The 26,655-nt window shown below is 45.0% G+C and overlaps 1 protein-coding gene across 3 annotated transcripts in view; it reads left to right on the top strand.

The window, feature by feature from the left end:
* The window catches only part of COLEC10 (collectin subfamily member 10), a 150,003-nt gene that overhangs the window by 118,776 nt on the left and 4,572 nt on the right, over positions 1-26,655 (top strand). For all 3 annotated transcript variants that reach the window (XM_073679827.1, XM_073679825.1, XM_073679826.1), the window contains one exon: positions 13,590-13,643. In XM_073679827.1, coding sequence (XP_073535928.1) covers positions 13,590-13,643 — 54 coding nt within the window. The remainder of the gene's footprint in view (positions 1-13,589; positions 13,644-26,655) is intronic.

Below are 26,655 nucleotides of genomic sequence, written 5' to 3'. Positions count from 1 at the left end.
ACGAGTAGGAGTTAGGTGCAGGTTCAGACTCTGCAGAAAAAGGGAAGGTACGGACATAGAGAAAAGCAGGTAACAGGCTACGAGAGTGTTCAGACAGGAACTGACGCTGCAGAGAGATACAGGAGCGAGTCTGGGTATGCAACCCCCAGAATGGCGGACAGACAGGCTAGAAGACACAGATAACAGGTCTGGGTATGCGGCCCCCAGAAGGCGGGACGAAAAGGCTAGGAGCGTGTTCAGACAGGCCTGGGAATACAGACTCCAGGAAGGCGGACAGGCAGGAAAAACAGAACAGGACCTGGCACATCAGAGGCAAGAAGCCCTCTGAGGATAAGAGTTGCTCAGGCACCAGCTTCAAGGTGGAGCTGGTTTAAATATCCAGTGACAGACAGCAATAGGTTGAGGATGCATTAGGGGTGTGCCCACAGCAGCTACAAAAAACAGGAAGTAACCGGGCCACCGCCCTAAGCAGTCAGAACAGAGACAAACAGACAGCATGAATAGAAGCCAGGCTAGCAGACTGGACTGAAGATCAAGTTTGCGATCTTGCATAGTGAGAGATGGTGCACCATGCAAGCCCGCCACCAGGTATGTTACACATTCCATATCCATAATTCACAAAGAATACAATAGATTAATTATATACAGAGTAGTGCACATATTGAATGTTTAGAATCACACATACATAAATCCATATAGGACAAAATACATCATCTACAGATCATAATACATGAGCAAATAGCTTAATTGATCAACAAATCCTCATGCGTCAGTGATCATATTCATAAAAATACTCCCCCACTAGACAATTAAAATTATCAAAATCACCGCCGAACTCAGCGTCCAGAAACTGCAAACTGTGAATGATCAAAATAAACCAGCACTAGAGGGAAAAAGGAAGGAGTCTAACGTGTCTGCACATGCGTGTCGGCCATATCGGAGACCAGCAACACATGAGGATTTGTTGATCAATTAAGCTCCGCGCACCACAATACACGCTGCCGGCACGTGACGGGTCGCATGGCAGTGACGTCACACACTCCTGTCGCACGCATGCATATATCCTGAATATATATATTTATTCAGGATGAGGGGAGGGGGGCAGTCCAAATCTAGCACCGGGACCCAGCAGACTATAGTCACACCACTGAGTGCTGCCTTCATTTTTGCATGTATATTGGAGGATTGGTTTATGACCTGGAGGCTCTGTACCCCTGCCCCCCCCCCCTCCTTTTTATTTTTTTGCTGCTACTCCCTTGATTTTTTCTATTTATTTATCTATTCATCAATCTCATATCTACAATATCTATCTATCCATCCATCCATCCACCCATCGATAGGTTTACAGTGGGCCCTGAGTTTGTGCAGTTTTCTAGAAAATGTATCCAGCTGCTCTCTTCACAATGCTCAGGTCCAGTTCTGTTATTAATACATTTTCCAGGAAGGATCGGCCGTGTTGATAAAATATGTAAAACAAAAACTTCTTTCATATCTCTTCACAGATCTAGGCTGGAGGAAGACAGGCGCCACGTACTGGAGCCATGTAATATGTTATTAGTAATAACACTAGAAGTGGTGTTTACTGGCTGCAGGGATAGATAGATAGATAGATAGATAGATAGATAGATAGATAGATAGATAGATAGATAGATAGATAGATAGATAGATAGATATGAGATAGATAATAGTAGAAAATCTGACCCGCACCTCCTAAGTGTGAACAGGTGCCAGCTGCAATGACTGCAAAAGAAAAGCACAGCAGCACTCGGTAAGGGCCCAAATATATGAAAACATTGGAAACATTAAATCTAGACTATATGGCTACTCAATAAGATGTACTTACAAAAAATGAAGCGCATAAATTGGCCAATTCATGTATGTCCATCAACCACGACAAGGTGACCTCCCTCTGATGGGTCCCATCCTACTAAAATATGCCACTCTCGGACTATGGGCCTACAGTTAAATGGACAAGCATGTCTCTCCTGGGCTATGAGCCTAAAACTTCAGGGCAAGTAGAACTGATTAAAATCACCTGCAGGTTAATGGGAGGAGTGCAGAGTCAGAAAGGAGGTAGTCACAACCTCCATTAGTAGACTATAGTAAAAATCCTGACCAGCACCTCCTAAGTGTGAACAGGTGCTAGCTGCAGTGACTGCATAATATACAAAAAGAAAAGCACAGCAGCACTCTGTAAGGGCCAAAATATATGAAAACACTGGAAACATTAAATCTAGACTATATTGTTTCTCAATAAGATTGAGGCTATGTGCCCACGATGCAGAAATGAAGCAGAAAATTTCTGCAGCATTTCTGCATCTCCCTGGCAGAAAAAAACGCATGCAGATTGTGCATGCGTTTTTCCTGCAGAATACATGCGGATCCACATGCGGGTTCACATGCGTTTCCGCATGCAGATTGACAAGCACTTTCCAGGCGATAGCATCACTTGGAAAGTGCTTGACAACTAGGTCACACTGTATAAATCCATGCAAACAGCATGGATTTATACAGTGTGAACTGTAAAAATTAAAACAAATAAAGCTATACTCACCCCCGAGGCCCCGGCGTGGCTGCAGCGCTGCTTCCTGGCTGGTTCCCGGCTGCCGGCATATCGCGAGACAGAGCGGTGAAGGGCCTGCGGTCACATGACTGTGACGTCACCGAAGGTCCTTCAGCGCTGCTGGCATTCAGAGAGAAGACGCCGGACAGGTGAGTATAAACTTTATTTGTTATTTTATTCTTTTTTTACAGGTACAATGGTACCCAGGTCTGGATGAGAGTCTCCTCTCCTCCAGAACTGGGTACCATCCGCACATACAGATGCATAGAAGCCGCTTGTAAAAATGTACAGTCGCGGTTTCTATGCGTCTCAATGCAAGTCAATGGCGGGAGTTCCGCTGCGCTTCCGCAAAATTAAATGACATGCTGCGGATTTTTGTACGCAGCATAAACGCTGCGGAAAAATCCGCAGCATGTGCATAGAACATGCGGAATCCCCTTGGGGACCATGGGGTGCGGATTACCTAGCGTTTTACAAGCGTTTCCGCTGCGGAAATTCCGCAGCATAAACGCTTGAAAAACGCTACGTGGGCACACAGCCTGAATGTTTCCAGTGTTTTCATATATTTTGGCCCTTACAGAGTGCTGCTGTGCTTTTCTTTTTGTATATTATGCAGTCACTGCAGCTAGCACCTGTTCACACTTAGGAGGTGCTGGTCAGGTTTTTTACTATAGTCTACTAATGAGGTTGTGACTACCTCCTTTCTGACTCTGCACTCCTCCCATTAACCTGCAGGTGATTTTAATCAGTTCTACTTGCCCTGAAGTTTTAGGCTCATAGCCCAGGAGAGACATGCTTGTCCATTTAACTGTAGGCCCATAGTCCGAGAGTGGCATATTTTAGTAGGATGGGACCCATCAAAGGGAGGTCACCTTTTCGTGGTTGATGGACATACATGAATTGGCCAATTTATGCGCTTCATTTTTTGTAAGTACATCTTATTGAGTAGCCATATAGTCTAGATTTAATGTTTCCAATGTTTTCATATATTTGGGCCCTTACTGAGTGCTGCTGTGCTTTTCTTTTTTAGATAGATATTAGATACAGTCATGAACAAAAGTGTTGGCACCCTTGAAATTGTTCCAGAGAATGAAGTATTTCTCCCAGAAAATTATTGCAATTACACATGTTTTGTTATACACATGTTTATTTCCTCTGTGTGTTTTGGAACAACACAAAAAAACTGACAAAAAAAAAAAAGATAAATTGGATATAATTTCACACAAAGCGCCAAAAATGGGCCAGAGAAAATTGTTGACACCCTCAACTTAATATTTGGATGCACACCCTTTTGAATAAATAACTGCAATCAGTCGCTTCCTATAACCACGAACAAGCTTCTTACACCTCTCAACTGGAATATTGGACGACTCTTTTTTTGCAAACTGCTCCAGGTCTCTCATATTTGAAGGCGCCTTCTCCCAACAGCAATTTTAAGATCTCTTCACAGATGTTCTATGGGATTTAGATCTGGACTCATTGTGGCCACTTCAGAACTCTCCAGCACTTTGTTTCCATCCATTTCTGGGGGCTTCTTGAATTATGCTTGGGGTCATTGTCCTGCAGGAAGACCCATGACCTAGGAAGCACACCCAGCTTTCTGACACTGGGCACTACATTGCGACCCAAAATCCTTTGGTAATCTTCAGATTTCATGATGCCTTGCACACAGTCAAGGCACCCAGTGCCAGAGACAGCAAAACAACCCCAAAACATCTTTAAACCTCCACCATATTTGACTGTAGGTACTGTGCTCTTTTCTTTGTAGAACAGTAGAATGATGTGTTTTACCAAAAATCGATCTCATCTGTCCACGTGACGCTTTCCCAGAAGGATTTTGGCTTACTCACGTAAACTTTGGCAAACTGCAGTCTAGCTTTTTTATGTTTTTGTGCCATAGTGTTTCATTTCATTCCAATGTAGACAGATAGAACTATCCTGCGTTTCAACCTTTCATCAATTTTTCTCTGCCGTCCACGTCCAGGTAGATTAGCTACAGTGCCATGGGTTGTAAACTTCTTGATTATGTTGCGCATCGTGGACAAAGGAACATCAAGATATCTGGAGATGGACTTGTAACCTTGAGATTGTTAATATTTTTCAAAAGTTTTCGTTCTCGAGTCCTCAGACAGTTCTCTTCTCCTCTTTCTGTTCTCCATGCTTAGTGTGGCACACACAGACACACATTGCAAAGATTGAGTCAACTTCTCCCCTTTTTATCTGGTTTCAAGTGTGATTTTCATATTGTCCACACCTGTTACTTGCCACAGGTGAGTTTGAATGAGCATCACATGCTTGAAACAAAGTTGTTTACCCACAATTTTGGAAAGGTGCAAACAACTTTGTACTGCCCATTTTTGGTGTTCTGTGAGAAATTATGTCCAATTTGCCTTTTTTTCCTGTTGTTCCAATACACACAAAGGAAATAAACATGTGTATAACAAAACACGTGTAATGGCAATAATTGTCTGGGAGAAATAGTTCATTTTCTGGAACAATTTCAAGAGTGCCAACTAGTGTTGAGCGATACCTTCCGATATCAGGAAATATCGTATCGGATTGGATCGGGCCGATACCCAAAAAGTATCGGATATCGCCGATTCCGATACCGGAAACCAATGCAAGTCAATGGGACACAAATATCGGAATGAAAATAAACCCTTTCTTTCCTTGTAGGTTAATTCTACATGAAGTAAAACAACTAAGAATAATGTAGAATGACATGAAAAGCCGGCAATTCATCAGCGGCATTCACCGGTACCCGACAATTTACAACAGAAAGAATAGAGCTTCACACATAGATTAGATGGATAGAAACATGTCAGTCACATATATATGAAGTACAGTGACAGTGTTGCTTACTGTACTTGTCATTTAGTGTAAAGGATTTATTTTAAAAAATATTAGTGTTTTCGTGCACCGTCTCTTTAAAAAAGCCGGCCGGCAATTCAGCAGCGGTACCCGACAATTTATAACAGACAGAATAGAGCATCACACATAGATTAGATAGATAGAAACATGTCAGTCACTTATATATGAAGTACTGTGACAGTGTTGCTTACTGTACTTGTCATTTAGTGTAAAGGATTTATTTAAAAAAATATTAGTGTTTTCGTGCACCGTCTCTTTAAAAAAGCCGGCCGGCAATTCAGCATCTGTACCCGACAATTTAGAATAGAAGGAATAGAGAATCATACATAGATTAGATAGATAGAAACATGTCAGTCACATATATATGAAGTACAGTGATAGTGTTGATTACTGTACTTGTCATTTAGTGTTAAAATAAAGGATTTATTTAAAAAAAAATTGGCGTGGGGTTCCCCTTAATTTTAGGCTCTAGCGGAGGTTAAGCAGACGGCTGGGGCAGATGTTTGAAGCCTGGGAAGGGGGTAATACCCACGGAGCTTCCCAGGCTACTAATATCAGCCCCCAGCTGAATACCTAGCCTTTACTAGCTATTAAAATGGGGGAACCCCCCCCCAAAAAATAACATGGGGTCCCCCCTAATTTAATAGCTAGCAAAGGCTAGGCAGACAGCTGGGGGCTGATTTTAATAGCCCAGGAAGGGTGCCATGAATATTGGCCCCCTCCCAGGCTAGAAACACCAGCCGTCAGCCGCCCCAGAAATGGCGCATCCATAGGATGCGCCAATTCTGGCACTTAGCCTCGCTCTTCCACGCTGCCCTGGTGCGGTGGCAGGGGGTAATAGGGCTGGGGTTGATGTCAGCTTATAATGCCAGATGACATCAAGCCCAGGTTAGTAATGGAGAGGCGTCTATAAGACACCCCCATTACTAACCCCATAGTCAAAGTTACAAAAAAACACAAACACCCAGAATAAAGTCCTTTAATTGAAATAAACACACAATTCTTTATTGTTCTAAATTAAACCATACTTACCGTCACGCCCATTCCAGCTGAAGCCAACGATCTCCTGCAATAAAAGAAAAATAATAAAGCAACCTCATCCTTACCTTTCGATGGTTCCCAGGACAGCTCCAGCTCTGCTACATCGAGATGACAGGCTGGACCGCAGCAGAACGCTGCCATCCAGCCTCTCATCCCGCAGACACTGAGAAGCGTAGGCTTGCTTGCGCTCCTCAGTGTCTCTCTGTGACGTCATAAAGATGAGCCGAGGTCATGTCCAATGAACTCAGCTCACCTCATGCACGTCACTGACAGCGTGGGAAAATTCTCCTGCACTCAGCGCTTCAGCGTGAGAATTCTCCCACGCTGTCAGTGACATACATGAGGTGAGGTCATGTCCAATGAACTCAGCTCACCTCATGCACGTCACTGACAGCGTGGGAAAATTCTCACGCTGAAGTGCTGAGTGCAGGAGAATTTTCCCACGCTGTCAGTGACGTGCATGAGGTGAGCTGAGTTCATTGGACATGACCTCGGCTCATCTTTATGCCGTCACAGCCAGACACTGAGGAGTGGAAGCATGCCTGCTCTTCTCAGTGTCTGCGGGATGACAGGCTGGATGGCAGCGTTCTGCTGCGGTGCAGCCTGTCATCTCGATGTAGCAGAGCTGAAGCTGTCGTGGGAACCATGGAAAGGTAAGGATGATGTTGCTTTATTATTTTTCTTTTATTTCAGGAGATCGTTGGCTTCAGCTGGAATGGGCGTGATGGTAAGTATGGTTTAATTTAGAACAATAAAGAATTGTGTGTTTATTTCAATTAAAGGACTTTTTTCTGGGTGTTTGTGTTTTTTTTAAATACTTTACTAGAAATTCATGGCGGTCATGTCTAATATTGGCGTGACCCCATGAATTTCGGGCTTAGGGCCAGCTGATAATGCCAAGCTGGCCTTAACCCCTTTATTACCCAGTGAGCCACCGCACCAGGGCCCTGGATGAGTTGGGTACAGCGCCAGAAGATGGCGCTTCTATGAACGCACCATTTTCCGGGGCGGCTGCGGACTGCAATTTGCAGCGGGTGGGGCCCAGAAAGCTTGGGCCTTCCTGCGCTGCGGATTCCAGCCCCCAGCTGCCTAGTTGTACCTGGCTGGACACAAAAATAGGGCGAAGCCCCACGTATTTTTTTTTTTAATTATTTCATGAAATTCATGGAATAATTAAGAAAAAAAGGCCTTCCCTATATTGTTGTGTCCGGCTAGGTACAAATAGGCAGCTGGTGGTTGGGGGCAGCCCGTTCCTGCCTGCTGTACCTGACTGGACACAAATATAGGGCGAAGCCCCACATAATTTTTTTTTAATTATTTCATGAATTTCCTGAAATAATTAAAAAAAAATTGACGTGGGGCTTTGCACTATATTTGTGTCCAGCCAGGTACAGCAGGCAGGAACGGGCTGCCCCCAACCACCAGCTGCCTATTTGTACCTGGTTGGACACAACAATATAGGGAAGCCCTTTTTTTTCTTAATTATTCCATGAATTTCATGAAATAATTAAAAAAAAAAAAAAACGTGGAGCTTCTCCCTATTTTTGTGTCCAGCCAGGTACAACTAGGCAGCTGGGGGATGGAATCTGCAGCGCAGGAAGGCCCAAGCTTTCTGGGCCCCCCCCCCCCCCCCCCCCCCCGCTGAAAATTGCAGTCCGCAGCCGCTCCGGAAAATGGCGCGTTCATAGAAGCTGGATGCTGTACCTGGCTGGCATACAAAAATATGGCGAAGCCCACGTCAAAAGTTTTGGGAAAAATTAATTAAAAAATAAATAATAATTTAGGGACTGCATCTTTATTAACTCCTCAAATGTCATTTAGTGTTAAAATAAAGGATTTATTTAAAAAAAAAATGGCGTGGGATCCCCCATAATTTTAGTCTCTAGCGGAGGTTAAGCAGAAGGCTGGGGAAGATGTTTGAAGCCTGGGAAGGGGGTAATACCCACGGAGCTTCCCAGACTACTAATATCAGCCCCCAGCTGAATACCTAGCCTTTACTAGCTATTAAAATGGGGGACCCCCCCAAAAAAATGACGTGGGGTCCCCCCTAATTTAATAGCTAGCAAAGGCTAGGCAGACAGCTGGGGGCTGATATTAATAGCCCAGGAAGGGAGCCATGAATATTGGCCCCCTCCCAGGCTAGAAACACCAGTCGTCAGCCGCCCCAGAAATGGCGCATCCATAGGATGCGCCAACTCTGGCACTTAGCCTCGCTCTTCCACGCTGCCCTGGTGCGGTGGCAGGGGGTAATAGTGGTGGGGTTCATGTCAGCGCCAGCTGCCATGAAGCCCAGGTTAGTAATGATGGGCGTCTATAAGACACCCCCATTACTAACCTACAAAGTGTTAAAAAGAAAAAACACACTACTCCCAGAAAAAAATAATTTATTTGAAATAAAACAGACCATTTTATTTAATTCTTAGTTTACTAAAAATAATAGTTACCTGTCCACGTTCCTGCGCTGATCTCCCATGCACAGCTGTCACATCTGGAGATGGTGACAGCTGTGCATGGCTGCTGTAAGCTCACGCTGCCGGGAACACGTCCGCTCCCGGCAGCGGGAGCCACTGACTGAGGTCACCAGAGTGCATTCAGGCAGCGCAGCTCCGGAGACCTCCTTTACGGCACTGCTGTACCGTGGGAATTTCTCACGATACAGCAGGGCCGTAAAGCAGCTAACCGGAGCAGCGCTGCCTGAACTCCGGTGAACCCTTACGGCCCCGGCATTCTAGCGGCGGCAGCGATTCAGAGCGGTCACATTCTATGTGGCTGCTCTAAACTGGAGATCATCGTGGGACACTCGTGGACTACTATGGAGGGGTAAGGATAAGATTGTGGTTTATTATTTTATATTTTCTTACAGGAGATCGATGGCTTCGGGGAATTAGGTGTCTAGGTGAGTATAGGTGTAGTTTTTTATTTTTTACTTTATTTTAGGTGGCGATCGGCGGGGACAGGTAATGTATGAACTAATTTCTTTTAGGTAACCACTGGCCACCAATGACATGTATTTAACATTTATTGGGGACACAGTAGAGCAATTTATATAGCAGGATCAGGCTGATGGGAACTACTGCTCCCATCGAGCTGATCCTGCTGGCAGGAGTGGACGGGGGACAGACATAGGCCGATGGGAGTAGTAGTGTCACATCGGCCTATGTCTGCCTGCACGCACAGACACCGCACACACCCCGCGCGCACACCCCGCACACACACCCCGCACACACACCCCGCACACACACCCCGCACACACACCCCGCACACACAGCCCGCACACACAGCCCGCACACACAGCCCGCACACACAGCCCGCACACACAGCCCGCACACACAGCCCGCACACACACTAATCATGACGGGTCTGGGAGGTGAGGCTGACCTGTGCGGCCGTGGGAAAGTTCATGTGAGTTCATGCAGTCAAGCATGAACTCACATGAACCCTCTGAGGGCAACGCGGCTACTTCAAATGAACAGCTGATCGGCATCACCTGATACCTCAGCTGTTCATTTGAAATAACCGGCGGGAAAGCGCAGCACAGAACAGGAAAGCCGGCGGTGAAGTCTTTTCACTGCCGGCTTCCCCGCCCGGGTCCTTCGCTCCCCGCTCCTTGGTGCTGCACTCCCCGCCCGGTCCTAATTTACGATTGGGATTGGAGGTGGCGAGGGGAGCGGAGGATCGGGGTGGGAGGCTGCGGGGAAGCAGTATGGGGCTGTGTGATTGTTTAAAAGCCGGCGGCTTTTTACCGCGCGCCGGCTTTTAAACAATCAGGAGAATTCTCCCCCGCTGGGATGGCATTCTCATGACAGGCTGGATCGCGCTGCCATCCAACTTGTCATCCTTCACAGACACTGCAGAGCGCAGGCATTATGGGAACTTCCGATTCCGGTATTCGATATTGTAAAAGTATCGGAATTAAGTATCGGAATTCCGATACTGTAATATCGGGTATCGGCCGATATTTGCGGTATCGGAATGCTCAACACTAGTGCCAACACTTTCGACCATGACTGTAGATAGATATTAGATAGATTAGATACCCAGTAAATGTTGGCTGAGTCACAGAGGCAGCATGTGCTTGCAACAGTAGTGATCAGTGTTAGCCCCAATCGGAGCTATTAACCCCTAAAATGGCACTCTCAATTTCTGACAGCGGCAGAGAAGGTGCGCAGTCTGGGGTTGCACCATCCCAAGCAATAAGCGGCCCACAAATGATGCGATCACATGGTGCTGTTTGGTTTCCGGCTGAAGACCCCTCTGCTTGTCATGACAGTACATCCTGAGCATCATAGGAGACCATCATTTTACCTATATACCGCAATAAAGTTATTTCGAAGTATATAGTATAAGGCAATCAGACAGTTGCAGATTCAAGTGAGTTTTTTTTTTTCAAAAAATAAATAAAAAACACATTAAAATTTGAAACATCCCCTTTTTTCCTCCAATGAAAATAAAGATAAAGACAAAAAAAATCATATTCGGTATCACCATAATCATAAAAAAGTTTGATATAGCAAAATATTAAATTATTTAACCCGTATGGTAAATGCCATAAAGCAAAAGAAATGTGAAACTGGAGTTGCTGTTTTTCAGTCACAGCATTTATCACAAAAAATGCAGCAAAAAAACATCAGCACGTGTTTATCCCGAAATGGTATTAAAAAAAGTGTCCGCTCGCCAGACAATGAAGAAAAAACAACCACTTATTACTATGTGGACTGAAAAATAAAAAATGACTTTAGAAATAAGGGGAGGAAAAATCATAAAAAATAAAAATTGAAAGGGGTTAGTACATAAATGTATGTACATATAATAACCAAATGTCAATAAATAAATACAAATTATATTGTTGTAATTTTAAAAATGTACCACTAGATGGCAGAGAGGAATACATAGCAGCTATTCAGTGACCACTTACACTACCTTTCAAAAGTTTGGGGTCACTCAGACAATTTTGTGTTTTCCATGAAAACTCATACTTTTATTTATCAAATGAGTTGCAAAATGATTATAAAATATAGTCCAGACATTGACAAGGTTAGAAATAATGATTTTTATTTGAAAGAATAATTTTCTCCTTCACACTTTGCTTTCGTCACAGAATGCTCCTTTGCAGCAATTCCAGCATTGCAGACCTTTGGCATTCTAGCTGTTAATTTGCTGAGGTCATCTTGAGACATTTCCCCCCATGCTTCCTGACGCCCCTCCACAAGTTGGATTGGCTTGATCGGCACTTTTTGTGTACCATACGGTCAAGCTGCTCCCACAACTGCTCAATGGGGTTGAGATCTGGTGACTGCGCTGGCCACTCCATTACAGATAGAATACCTGCTGCCTGCTTCTTCCCTACATAGTTCATGCATAATTTGGAGGTGTGCTTTGGGTCATTGTCCTGTTGTAGGATGAAATTGGCTCCAATCAAGCGCTGTCCACAGGGTATGGAATGGCATTGCAAAATGGAGTGATAGCCTTCCTTATTCAAAATCCCATTTACCTTGTACAAATCTCCCACTTTACCAGCACCAAAGCTACCCCAGACCATCACGTTACCTCCACCATGCTTGACAGATGGCGTCAGGCACTCTTCCAGCATCTTTTCAGTTGTTCTGCGTCTCACAAATGTTCTTCTGTGTGATCCAAACATCTCACATATTGCTTTTTCTTTGCCCTGAAGGCCAGCATCCCGGAGTCGCCTCTTCACTGTAGACGTTAACACTGGTGTTTTGCGTGTACTAATTAATGAAGCTGCCAGTTGAGGAGCTGTGAGACGTCGATTTCTCAAACTAGAGACTCTAATGTACATGTCTTGTTGCTCAGTTGTGCAGCGGGGCCTCCCACTTCTCTTTCTACTCTGGTTAGAGCCTGTTTGTGATCTCCTCTGAAGGGAGTAGTGCACACCGTTGTAGGGAATCTTCAGTTTCTTGGCAATTTTTCGCATGGAATAGCCTTCATTTGTAAGAACAAGAATAGACTGTCGAGTTTCACATGAAAGTTCTCTTTTTCTGGCCATTTTGAGAGTTTCTTAGAACAAACAAATGTAATGCTCCAGATTCTCAACTAGCTCAAAGGAAGGTCAATTTTATAGCTTCTCAAATCAGCCAAACCATTTTCAGCTGGGCTAACATACTTGTGCAAGGGTTTTTTAAACATCCATTAGCTTCTTACACAGTTAGCAAACACAATGTACCATTAAAACACTGGAGTGGTGGTTGTTGGAAATGGGCCTCTATGCACCTATGTAGATATTGCAATAAAAACATGATGTTTGCAGCAAGAATAGTAATTTACCACATAAACAATGTATAGAGTTTATTTCTGATTCATTTAATGTTAGCTTCATTGAAAAAAAATGTGCTTTTCTTTAAAAAATAATGACATTTCTAAATGACCCCAAACTTTTGAACGGTAGTGTATATGAGAGCTTATATGAGGGTGCGTAGTGACCAGTGGCAGAAATTACACCATCTTTGGTTTGTTTGCTATTTGGCTGTCATTGTGCAGATTTAATAACATGTATTTTTTTTTTTTTTTTACGGCAGTACGATTAATTTTTTTTTGTTTTACTACTTTTACGTGATAAAAGAAAAAACTTTTTCTTTTAAATCACTTAGCTATTCTTCCATTGATGGAGCTGAGTGAGGGCTTGTTTTATTCTGGAGGTGAATTGAGTTTTTATCAGTGTAAACTTTACATGCAACTTTTTGATCAATTTTCATTCTTTTTCTTTTTTTGTTTTTGGAGTAGTGTGAAAAATAATAATAATAATAATAATAGTAATAATGATAATAGTAAAAGAGAGAGTGTTCAGTAGTTGAAATAAATCTCACAATATCGGTATGGATGATGACATTACGGACATGGCAATAGTAATTAATATGTGCGTATTTACTCTTTTTAATAAACTTTTTATTGGGGGGGTTGTTAACCTCTTAGATGCCACTGTCAATCGTGACTGCAGTATTTAGGAGGTTAGGAAAAGGGTCGGCCCATTTCCTCATCCCCATTCCCCACCCACAAGCGATTGCGGAGTGTATGGGTTGGCTACTGAAGGCCCCTCCTCGTCCGCCATGTTATTACACTTTTCTTATAGTTAATTAATTAATGCTTTGTATTTCAGGTGACAAGGGATATAAAGGTTTACCTGGAATACCGGGAGGAAAGGGGAAACCAGGTACGGTAACCATATTATATATACATTACTGGCTACACTGATAGCGCTGCAAGGCCCTCCTTCTGTCACCTGGTATGGATTATGGACAATGGAGGGAAGTGACATTTTCAGCCAGAAGTTTCAGGTTTGTACTCTGCAAATTGCCTCTTCAGAGAGGAAGAGGACTAGAACTCTATAGCGCCACCTGTTGGAAACAGCGATCCTAAAAGTCAATATCCACCCTTTAACGAGCCTTGCAATATGACTTAAGATAAAAGCCAAACCAGAATCTCAATTTGCAGACACTGTGTTTGAGGGTATTGCCCCTCATCAGTGCAAAGTTTGAGATCTGATTTGGCTAGGTGAGAGGCTTTGGACTGAGGACAAGGGGTTACGTTTCTCCTTGAGGGAGGTGACATGCTAAGGTAAGGAGACTTATACGTCGTGCATGTGCCTCTCCAACTTTTAGGATTGCTACTTCCAACAGGCGGCGCTGTAGATTTCTAGTCCTCTTCCTCTCTGAAGAGGCAATTTGCATATTTAATTTCTCAGAGGAGCATCCATGGCCTATAAGACTCCTTACATTTTCATGCCAGGGCCAGCATGTCACTCACGGAAGGAGAAACGTTACCCTTTACAGCTAAGTTTTTACTTGTAAGGGTATGTGAATACTGCAGCTTTTTCAGAAGGATTCTGCCAGAAAAAGTGCTGCAAAAGCTCCCCATAAAATTAAAATATAATGTCAAAACCACATTGTCACGCACGGTGTGGGAAAGACTAAGTGCAACACGAAGGGATGAGGGGAAGGTAGCCCAAACGCTAGGGAAAAGGGGGGAGTGGAGACCCCTAGGCAGATCTAATATCACACTACCTATCCTACCATCCCTATATAGGTTCAGCACCTATCGCCGAACAGGAAACCTAATCCCTGTATATCCCTAGACCTAGTCCCTAGCTAGGGAGGGGGGGTGAGCACTGGTCATGCCCCACTATAAACTGAAGACAACAAAGTAGATAAACAAAGGGGAAAACTTAGCTTGAGCAGACACCAGAGCGATAACACCAAACGTCCTCCAAGAGCACCAGAGATGAAGCTAGCTGACTGCTATTGCTCCAAGCCTGCACAAGGGAAAATGGAAATATCACCGGCGACTCCCTGAAGCAGACTGAGAGTTTATAAACACCCAGACCAGGGTGTGTCAATCAGAGCAGCAGGGAGGTTGCCGCTGGGTCCAAAAGTAAGAAGGATTAAGAAGGCGTCTGCAATGCCAAACACAGTGACCTTCTGCAGCCAAATCCAGAGTGACTATCTGTTACACCTGACATAACCATGACAAACACCTTGCAAATGTCCCAACTTTCTTGACTTCATTTAACCACTTAAGGGTTCAGAAATCGTGAAGCAGCAAAAAGAACTCACATGTTAATTGTTGGGCAAATTCTACTTGCTCTATGTACTTCACAGAATAGAGCAAAAGTCGCCGCAAGAATGATGAAAAAAACGCTAGCGAAGTCGTCTCAGAAAACCGATTGCCGGCGTTTCCTGAAGTGCCTTTGCCTGGGAAAACTTGGAGTCTCTAAAATATTTTCTAACCTTTGTGTGCACTGAGTGTAAAAAGCTTTCAAAAGTTGCAAAATTTTGGCACAAAATGTGGTTGCGTTATAATTTTGCAATTTTTGTGTTTTCACACCAGCTTTGCCAAGCTCCGACAAAGAGGAAGGTGCTAGGGTGTGTCTACAATAAGATTTGTGGTGATGGACACGTGCCAGATGTGCCAAATTTATTCATCCTAATGAATCAGGTACGTCTGACTCTGAGTCGTTAATGAATCGGAGCCCATTTCTTTTTCCTGATTCATCAAGACCGATGCTTTTTGTCATGGAGATATTAAGAAAATATTAACAATTTCTTCCAAACCCCTCATTCCCCCTCCCCTATAGTAATTGTAAAAAGAAGAGCTGACAATCTAAAGAGTGATCTCTCTGCAAATTATCACCCACAGAAGAAGTAGCTTAAACAAATCCTGGCACCACAGAGGTGCTACCCACCCAATTAAAATGCTAGTGTATTTCCCCCTGGCAGAGACAGGGGATAATTAGACACAGGCTTGCGACAATTTACATGTAGCTGAGGAAGTTATATTCCCAGGACGTGAAAGGGAATTTAACAGAGTTCTCCAGACTTTTGGACACGAAATATTGAATATTGTAAGTTCCATAATTCTGATAATAATGGGGCCCATATTTTTAGTAACAGGGTCAGCTAAGGAACAATATGGATATTTTCCCATCGCTTCAAGCCCCTCCAGGGGGCTGTGGGGCAAAAGTAACAAAATAGCAGATCGCAGCTACGCCATGTGTGGTCTCTAGAGAAAGGTAAAATTATAACAGAAAATATGGCGTCGCTTGCAAGCCTCTGCAATCAACCAGTGATAAGTTATCACAAAAAACAGATATCTTAATGAGAATATGAAGGTTGGAGATCAGCCCACGTGATGCCATTCCAGGGGGTGTATGGGCAGGTCTTTCCTTAGGCATAAAAGAATCCACGGAGGATGGATGAGCATTCTCTGCCGGGTGTATATATTTAATATAGCAACGGATCCTGTTCGAGAATGGTCAAATCTGGAGTGTCTCTCCTCCACCTATACTGAGTCATCCCTGTGAACTGTATAGAGTAAGTTTCTTCTTTAATCCTGTTTATTTTGTGCAACTGTATATTCTGTACTGAATTGTCCCCTTTGTAAAATCTTAGTCTATTTTTCATAACACTGCCTCCCTTTTGGATTAAATATAAAATTTAATAGCCCTGTTTCTTTTGCTCTGTAATTGTTCCCTCCCCCGAAGTCATACGCTACCAGAACGCAGGCATCCAACAAGGCCTGTATTATATTTCAAATTTGGACGGTGGTGGCAGCGAATAATCATAATTGGGCTATCATAAAGCTGCCAGTGACCGTACAGGGGCGTATACACATATTCCATGCATTGGAATCTGGAAATGTGACGCCGTACTCTCACTGGTTGCTTGCCGATACCTACGTAGTGAGTAGTCTGGATCGTGTGCTCACGAAGCCCTGACGAAATCCTGACAGAGTGATGGCAACGGTGAGATGTTGTGTGATCTCCCCGGTGTCGTCCCTTGTGAAACCCTGACACTGTTCATGCGGGTCTTGATGAGGGAGAAAGGTGGAGTGTGAGGTGCCTAATTCATTATCAGGCACACCTCTTAATGAACAAGGAGCATGAGCGGGGGGGAGAGGGTGTTGACACATTCCTGTCCCGCCCCAGCTCTGCCCACTTTTTCTCAGCCAAAACTTTTGTGACTTTTGAACGTTTTTTTTTTACACCATTTTTATAGCGTAAAAGGTTAGATCAATCGGGATCTCAGTGTGGACATACCCTAAAGCATTGTGTAACAAAGATTGTAATTCCCTTGTTTCACATTTTATTTGCAGTGTATTGAAAACTATTAATATATATATATATATATATATATATATAAATAAATAATAAATTAATCTAAATACAATTTCAATATATTTTTAGATCCTCTACTATAAATGTAAAACTATAAATATATGACATAGAATAAAAAGTAAATTTGTAAATATCCTATCCTGCAACTGCCAACTGGGTAGCAAGTCTCACAACAAACCCCCAAAACCCACAAAAGTAGAAAGAAACGTGGAACAAATAATTATCCAAAATATAAAAACAATTTATTTTTTCGAATCTAAGTTATGCTTAAATGCGCTTTTCATCTTAAAAAAAAAAACATAAAAAAACCCATTTATACCTGCTTTAAAGTGCATCTGTTTGCTTCTGTTTTACAACTGATTTTTTAAACAGAAAAAAAAAAAAAAAAAACAGTTACAAAAAATTGCGTGAACAGCCATAAAAAGTCCAAAAGAATCCATGAGTACATCAGACATAAAAAACACGAGTGGGTGAGATATATAAACTAGGACTTGGATTCAGGATTTAGCGTCCAAACAGAGAATATTCTGTATATACACATCTATGTGATAAATCAGAAACGTCAATGCATAATGCAAGATGATTATAGATGGATACTAGTGTTGAGCCACCCCCGTAGTGTTCGAGTTCGGTTCGGTTCGTCGAACACCGGTGTGTTCGCCGAACTGTTCGTCGAACTGTTCGTTGAACACCTTCGAACACCGTTAAAACCAATGGCAGGCAAACAAAAACACATAGAAACACATAGAAAACACCTTCAAAGGTGTCCAAAAGCTGACAAACTGCTCAGAAGACACAACTAACACATGGAAAAGTGACAAGTACATATAGTCATGCGAAAAGAAAAGAGGTGGAGGAGTAAAAGGAGGGGGAGACACAGATATAGGCATGTCATGCCCTTCTAAAATCCAAAAAGTGAGAAGCCGACACGTTCAGTCCGCTCCTGCCCGTGCCACCTCCGTGTCGCCGGGTTTGTGCCAGAGCCGCAGTGAACCCTGACGGCCAGCCCCCCTCTCCCAATACTGGTGCCTGTCCGCTGGTGGGTCGAGCGAGCCCCCCTGTGGTGGAGGCAGCTCTAAGCTTTTTATTTTAAATTGTCTCTCTAATTTGAATGAATACACTTTAAATCCATTTACAAGGATCTATTGGAGGGCAAGTCTCATGCCAGCAGCTGCGTAATTCCAGCTCCAGTAGCGTCCACTAAAGCTGCTGCAGTTAAAAAGCTTTTATAAGGATCGAGCTCGGCTGTCCACCGCAAGGCATCCTACTGCCAGTCCCAGCCCCTATGCCTTGGGGTGCCTCCTGATGCTCTTCACTGAGTATCCCGTGGTCCCGAAGCATTTCCTTTGAAAAAATTAAGTGTCCAAACTACAGGTGGTGTAGCTTGCTTAACAGCCGGGATAATCCGCTGACTAGCACACACTGCTACTAGGCACAAAGTATTTCCTGGGCTAGATGCAGTTAAAAATTTGTAATTAGATACTCTCGTTGGATGCTGAGAAAGCATTTCATAGAGTCTCCTGGCATGCCATATATGATTCTCTTAAAAAGCTTGGGGTAGGGGTCTAGGGGACCCTTTTATAGGCAAAATCACGGCCCTGTATCACAATACGTCACCTAGGCTGAAGATAAATGGAACTGTAGCACCCTGAGGGCTCGGTTGCTACAGAGGTATTGCACCTCACCCAGAGGTGTGATATCTCACTCTCAGGTAAGGATGGAGTGTGAATCAGGACCCCGACACCTGCATGCATTACACCACATTGCCGTGGGGCAGGGCGACCAATATGCCCCTGAGATGGGCACGACAGTCACTGACCCTGGCTGGAGTGGGGGGAGGGAACACTGAGGAAGGGGAACCCTGTAGTGCAGGAGCAGGGAGGAAGCAGTTCCTGGGTGCATTGATAAGGGAGTATAAAAGGTGGGCACCATATTAGTTCAGTGCAGAGAAGTCTGAGCAGAAGTGACAGGGAGCAGGGGCTCTGCATGAGCTCTGCTCCGGAGGCGGGCCTAGTAACACAGGCCCAGACCTGGAAGAGGGAGAAGGAAGGAAGAGGAGCGGAGAAAGCTCCAGGAACGAGGAATGAAGGGATCCCAGGGTTGCGGACGGGCGAGTCGCCACTGCACGCCCGAATCCACCTGCGTAGAGGGGTCAGGCCAAAGGGGGAGACCGGTCCCTGAAACTAGTGGAGGCGGGAAACGACCCTCAGCTAGAAACCGGAGGCTGTGACATTTTATGTGGCGCAGCCCCTCGCTACACCCGCTAGGAAGGCACCACATAGGGTCAGGGAAACTGGTGCCAAGTTTACCAAGAGGAGGCCCGAGGCAGCCGGACAGAAGCGTTGGTAAGAAAGGCCAGACAAAGGACACACAAAGGGGGTCCGGTGAAGCGCTCCAAAGTTATCTGGGAGTTGTCTGAGCCCCTCACCTGGTGAGCACAGTACGACGTGGGCAGCCGTTACCTGCAGACGTGGTCTGGATAATAAGAACTGTGAGTAAAGGCCCTGGACTGCATCACTGACTCCGTGTCGTTACTGCTGCTGCCCTGCACCATCACCCCCATCCTCCGCATACACTGCCCTGAGGCTATTCTCCTCCCGTGGGGAGTTATGCTACGCTCTGCTGCACCCACAACACCAGCCTCAGCGGTCTGCCCTGCAGCGGCGGTTCACTCTGACCGCAATCCACGGGTGGCGTAGTCAGACATTTAAACATCAAAACCACATAAATAGTTCCGCCACTGGTTTGACCGCCCTGAGCCACGGAACCGGATCGCCGCCACGAAGACTACAACCACCAGCATCCACCAAAAAGGGTCCGGCTCCGGGTGTCCCAAGGCCCAGGGGGTGCGTCAGAACATTTTCATCACCTTTCACAATCACCAATGGGACAAGGCAGGGATGTCCTCTGTCCCCTCTCTTATACATCCTAGTGACGGAGCACCTGCTCTCATCAATTCGCCATAACCCCAATATTAGGTGGATTGAGGTGGGAGGCACCGAGTACAAGTGCTCTCTATTTGCTGATGATGTCCTAGTATATATCACTCAATCACATATATCCATCCATGCTGTTATGGCTGAAATAGATCACTTTGTTACATGGTCAAATTTTAAAATCAATGCAGCGAAGTCTGAGGCCCTCGATGTCTCCCTCCCCAAATCCATATAGGATTCCATCCAGTCCAACTTTCCCTTTGCCTGGCCCTCACAGGGTATCAAATACTTAGGAATTCCTATTCATAGAGACCTCTCCCATCTATGTTATCTTAATTTTGGGCCCTTTATTGAACAACTCCATACAGACCACGGTTGGCAAGTTAGAACTGTAAGATTCACTACGTGAACCACTGGTGTTTTGTGGAAAAGCACATGTACACTGTGTTCCAAATTATTATGCAAAAAGTGTTTAGGAGTGATAAGGGAAGAATTTGTTTGTTTGTCAGTTAAACTCATTGATGGTGATGTGTGTCACGGCTCTTTATATCACTGTAAGCAATTGCAGACACCTGTGCTAATTAGTTTGGCAGGTGTGTCCAATGAAAGGCAAGACTACTTAAGAAGGCTGTCTCACATTATTAAGCAGCCTACATTTTCTGCCAAAATGGGAAAGAAAAAGGATGTGTCGGCTGCTGAGAAGCAACAAATTGTGGAGTGTTTAGGTCAAGGCATGACTACAATCAACATTGTGCGATGATCAGGATGAAGTGTCTTGGCAATCAAGAAGTATGTAGCTGATTCACAGTACACACGTGTGCGTGCTGATAAGGGCAAATTGAGGACTCTTTCCTACAGGCAATTACGTGAGGTTAAAAGAGCAGCGGCAAAAAAGCCTTGTCATAGCAGCAGACAAGTTTTTGAAGCTGCTGGTGCCTCCAACGTCCCCCGAACAACAAGATGCAGGGTCATTCAAAGGTTTTCAGCTGTGCATACGCCATCCTGTCGACCTCCTCTATCCACTTCACACAAGCAGAAACGGCTCCAGTGGGCCAAACATTACATGAAGACTGATTTCAAAACTGTTTTGTTCACGGATGAGTGCCGTGCAGCGCTCGATGGTCCAGATGGATGGAGTGGAGGATGGCTGGTTGATGGACACCCCACGCAAACACGGCTACAGCGCCAACAAGGAGGAGGTGGAGTAATGTTTTGGGCTGGAATCATGGGGAGAGAGATTGTCGGCCCCTTTAGGATCCCTGAAGGCGCTAAAGATGAACTCCATAATGTATGTGGATTTTCTCAAACAGCACTTCCTGCCATGGTTCAAGAAGAAGAACCGTGTATTTCACAGCAAGATCATTTTTTTGCATGATAATGCACCATCTCATGCTGCACATAAAACATCTGCATCTCTGGCTGATATGGGCATAAAAGGGGATAAACTTATGGTGTGACCCCCATGCTCCCCTGACCTCTACCCCATTCAGAACCTCTGGAGCATCATCAAAAGGAGTGTCTATGATGGCGGGAGGCAGTTCACATCTAAGCAACAGCTCTGGGAGGGTATTCTGTCCTCATGCAAAACAATTGAAGCAGAAACCATCCAAAACCTGACAAATTCAATGGACGAGAGAGTTCAGAAGCTCCTTTTGAACAAGGGGTCCTATGTGAAAATGTAACATCACCTAGAATAAAGTTTTGAGTTGAAAACTGTTTGATTTCAGTTTCTAATAACCTGCTAATGCTTATAATTTCAAAAATGACCATTTTTTTGGTCTTTATTAAAATGAAAAGGTTGATCGAAAAGTTTGGGGGATCTAAGAGTGTGGCAACCCAGTAGTCATGATTACTTCGAATTCTGACAATATGAGGGTCATGTTGCAGGTAGTGCAGCAAGAAGGCACTTATGTGTCTTGCGCATCTCGGAGGCCCAAAATTATTTTCCGGGCTAGATGCAGCTAAAAATTATTATTAATTTTAAATCTGGTGGAGCTTAGTATAGATGGCCTAATAGGATCAGTGCTGAACACTGCTACAAAGCCCAAACTATTTTCCAGTCAAGATACAGATAAACATGATTAGTAATTTTAAATCTGGTGGAGCTTATTATAGATGGCCTAATAGAATCAGTGCTGCACACTGCTACAAAGCCCAAATTATTTTCCAGCCAAGATACAGATAAACATGATTAGTAATTTGAAAGCTTAAAACGGTTGGTAGGGTGATTTTAACCAATCATCAAGCTTTTACTCTCCCCAGGATGACACAGGGGTAGAAAAGTCGTTTCGGATCCATGATTTGTTCATCTTTATGAACGTGAGTCTGTCTACATTATCAGTGGAGAGCCGCGTGCGCTTATCTGTCAGCACACCACCAGCAGCGCTGAACACACGTTCAGACAGAACGCTGGCTGCGGGGCATGACAAGATCTCCAAGGCGTAAGTGGCTAGCTCCGGCCATTTATCCAGATTGGAAGCCCAAAAAGAGCAAGGGTCCAGTGACACAGTCATGGCTTCAATGTTTACTTGGAGATACTCCTGTACCATCGTCTCTAGGCGTTGACTATGTGTCAGACTTCTTGTCTCCTGTGGCCTTGCAAAGGATGGGCTAAAAAAGTGGTGAAATGATTCCGCAAAATTGATGTTACCAGCAGATACTGTGGTTCTGTTACGGTTTGAGTGCTGAGCACTTGACGGTCCCACGGTTGGCAAGTTGGAACTGTGAGATTCACTACGTGCACCACTGGTGTTTTGTGGAAAAGCACATGTAAGATTCTGCAACAGTCTCTGCTGATACTCCTGCATGCGTGCATCCCTTTCTATGGCAGGAATAATTTCTGCAAATTTACTTTTGTATCGGGGATCTAACAGTGTGGCAACCCAGTAGTCAGGATTATTTCTAATTCTCACAATTCGAGGGTCATGTTGCAGGTAGTGCAGCAAGAAGGCACTCATGTGTGTTGCGCATCCAGGAGCACCAAGTCCCTGTTGTGTTGGTGGCGAGGTAACAATCATGCTTCCTTCCTCTGTCCTCTCCCCCCAACCTCGCACAACAGAAATGTGATCAAGGTCTCCCTCATCTGATGAGTCTTCCATCAGTTCGTCCTCCACTTCTTCCTGGGCTCCTGCACCTTCCTCACTAGTTTGGCTGCTACCATGCGCCCTGGTAAAACCATCTCCCCCACCCTCACATGCCTGCCGCCTTGGTGCTGCCGACCGTCTGGACCTTGCAGATGTTAGCCATTCCGCATACAACTCCTCCTCCTCTACTTCCTCCACCTCCTCTTGTGCCACCACCTGACTCCGAATTCTGTTTAACATGTGCTCCAGCATGTAAATCACCGGAATAGTCATGCTGATAATGGCATCGTCAGCACTAAACATCTTCGTCGCCATTTCAAAACTGTGCAGAAGGGTGCATAGGTCCCTGATCTGAGACCACTCCTCCAGCGTGATTTGCCCCACCTCTGGATCTCGTTGGCCCAGGCTATACGTCAGAACGTATTGCACCAGGGCTTGTCGGTGCTGCCACAGTCGCTGCAACATGTGCAGAGTTGAATTCCACCGGGTAGGCACATTGCATTTTAGCCGGTGAAGTGGCAGGCCCAACGACTTCTGTAGAGATGTAAGTCGCTGAGCTGCGGGATGCGAACGGCGGAAGTGAGCACACAGGGACCGTGCCCTCTGCAGAAGGCCATCTAGTCTGGGATAGTGGGCTAAAAATTGCTGGACAACCAGGTTCAACACGTGAGCCATACAAGGCACGTGTGTGACATTGCCCCGGCGAAGGGCCGCACCCAGGTTTGCAGCATTGTCGCACACGGCCTTCCCTGGTTTCAGGTCCAGTGGAGACAGCCATTCATGAAATTGGTTCTCCAGAGCTGACCACAACTCCTCAGCTGTGTGACTCACATTTCCCAGACATTTCAATGTAAAAACCGCCTGATGACGTTGAGCCCTACTGCCAGCATAGTAAGGAGGTGTGCAGGATCCCTTCTGCGCAGTTAGAAAGCTTGTGGCATGACCAGACAGGCTTTGGGTGCAGGTGGAAGACCGAGAGGAGGTTGAGGAGGCAGAAGCAGTGGAGGAACTTTGACATAAAGAGGATTGACGCACAACTCGTGGGGACGGCAAGACTTGGACAGCAGCCCCTTGTCCTGCTGTCACCATAGTTACCCAGTGCCCAGTCAGCGACATGTAATGCCCCTGTCCATGCCTACTCGTCCAAGTGTCTGTGGTGAAATGCACCCTGTCACACACAGAGTTTCTCAAAGAAGCGGTGATGTTGTGTGCGACATGCTGGTGGAGCGCAGGCACACCTTTCTTTGAGAAGTAGTGCCGACTGGGCATCTGGTACTGGGGCACTGCGACGGACATAAGGTCTCGAAAATCCTCTGTGTCCACCAGGCGGAAAGGCAGCATTTCTGTAGCCAAGAGCTTGCAGATGGTGAAATTCAACCTCTTAGCTTTCTCATGGCTAGGAGGAAATGGTCTTTTACTTGTCCACATCTGAGGGACCGAGGGCTGGCTATTGTGCTTATACGGGGTTGATAAGGGTGTCCCCGGCAAACTGCCGGTCTGTGAGGAAGATGCAGGCGGACATGTTAGGTTGCCTTGATCCAAAGGTGGTGCTATCGATGTCGGACAGCGCTCAACACCAGCTGGTGTTACCACCTCCAAAGAAAATGATGACCTGCCAATCACGCTGGCTGTTGCGGGTAAAGAGGTGGCAGGTCTGCGCCCCAAAACAGGTGTGACTGCTGTCCCCCCAGTCACAGAGGATGAAGATGCCGCGGATGCACAAGATATGGTAGATGGTGGTTGGCCCGGCCGGCTAGGCCGCATTGTAGCACACTGAGCTTCCCACTGCAACTTATGCTTCATGTCCATGTGCCGGTTCATGCATGAAGTACTCAAACTATGTATTTTTTGGCCTCTACTTAGCTTTTGCTGACAAATGTTACAGATAACACGAGTTGGGTCATCTTTATCGATCTGAAAAAATGCCCAGGCTATGCAAGGCTTAGCACCCATGCGACCTGAAGAGCCACCACGACTTGTGGTGAGAAGCAGAGTTGTGTTTGAGGATGCAGTTGTTGACGTGCTTCCAGTACTACGTCTCTGTCCAGGAAGGCGCAACCTGACCTCGTCGTCACTAGCATCTTCCTCCACCTCCTCTGCTGACCTCATCTCTTGGCTGACTGTGGGTTGACAGTAAGTGGGATCTCCAACCTCATCATCATCACCCTGTGCGTTATCACACCCGTCGTCCTCAGAGCCAACCTGTTCCTGCCCTGACAAAAAACTAAAGTTGTCGCTCCAATCAGGTATTTGAGTCTCATCATCGTCTTCCTCATTGTCTCCACCAACAGAAGTTACAGTTTGGGAATGAGGGTCTACATTATGGTCAGAACCTTCTGCGTCTGGTCCTGGATCCGACTCATAAAGATTCTGGGCATCAGTGCAGATCATTTCCTCGTCTGGATTCACAGAAGCGCTGGAGTCGACCTCTGATTCCCAGGCTATAGTATGAGTAAACAGCTCTGCAGACTCAACCATCTGTTCTACCTCATATTCAGACGGGCAGCTGGAGATTTGGGAGCTGTGAGGAAGCAAGTGCGATTGGGGTGACACCTTTGAGGACTGGAGTATTTGTGATGTTGAAGTTGATGTGGAGGAGAGCCCACTTAAAGGAGCACTTGATATCCGTTGAAGCACCTGCTGTTTTTGTGCCTCATCTGGAATTTGTAGCGATTGGCGTGGCCGTAAGAAAGGGATCTTATCACATTGTCCGCTAAAAGAAGTAGACATTTTAGTTTGGCTGGAAGATGGTCTTTCTTCTGCAGATGTTACTGTTGCTTTAACACCTACCCCACGGACACAACCTTTTTTCCCCTTCCCAACACGCCTATTCCCATTTCCACCAGCAGCAGGCCTTTTTCCACTCATTTTGGTGGTTAACTAATTCACAACTCTGGAGTTGTTTGCACAAAAAAACAATGGATGGGAACCGAGCAGAGCTGAGTGGCCAAACTGTGGTATTAGGCCAAAACTATTGGCTGGGTTAGATGCAGAAAAAAATTATATTCAATTTGCAACCTGATGGAGGTCAGTATAGATGGACTAATAGAACAAGTCCCACACACAGCTAGAAGCCCAAATATTTTTTCAGAGGTAGATGCAGAAAAAAATTGTATTCAGTTTGCAACCTGATGGAGGTCAGTATAGATGGACTAATAGAACAAGTCCCACACACAGCTAGAAGCCCAAATATTTTTTCAGAGGTAGATGCAGAAAAAAAATATATTCAGGTTTGCAACCTGATGGAGGTCAGTATAGATGGACTAATAGAGAAAGTCCCACACACTGCTAGAAGGCCAAATATTTTTTCAGAGCTAGATGCAGATATAAATTATTTTTAATTTGCAACGTGATGGAGGTCAGTATAGATGGACTAATAGAACAAGTCCTACACACAGCTAGAAGCCCAAATATTTTTTCAGAGGTAGATGCAGAAAAAATATATATTCAGTTTGCAACCTGATGGAGGTCAGTATAGATGGACTAATAGAGAAAGTCCCACACACTGCTAGAAGGCCAAATATTTTTTCAGAG

This window comes from Phyllobates terribilis, unplaced genomic scaffold, assembly GCF_046119375.1.
Source record: "Phyllobates terribilis strain yellow unplaced genomic scaffold, ASM4611937v1 Scaffold_4__5_contigs__length_816908805, whole genome shotgun sequence".
NCBI lineage: Eukaryota > Metazoa > Chordata > Amphibia > Anura > Dendrobatidae > Phyllobates > Phyllobates terribilis.
This window is presented reverse-complemented; position numbering and strand designations above follow the sequence as displayed.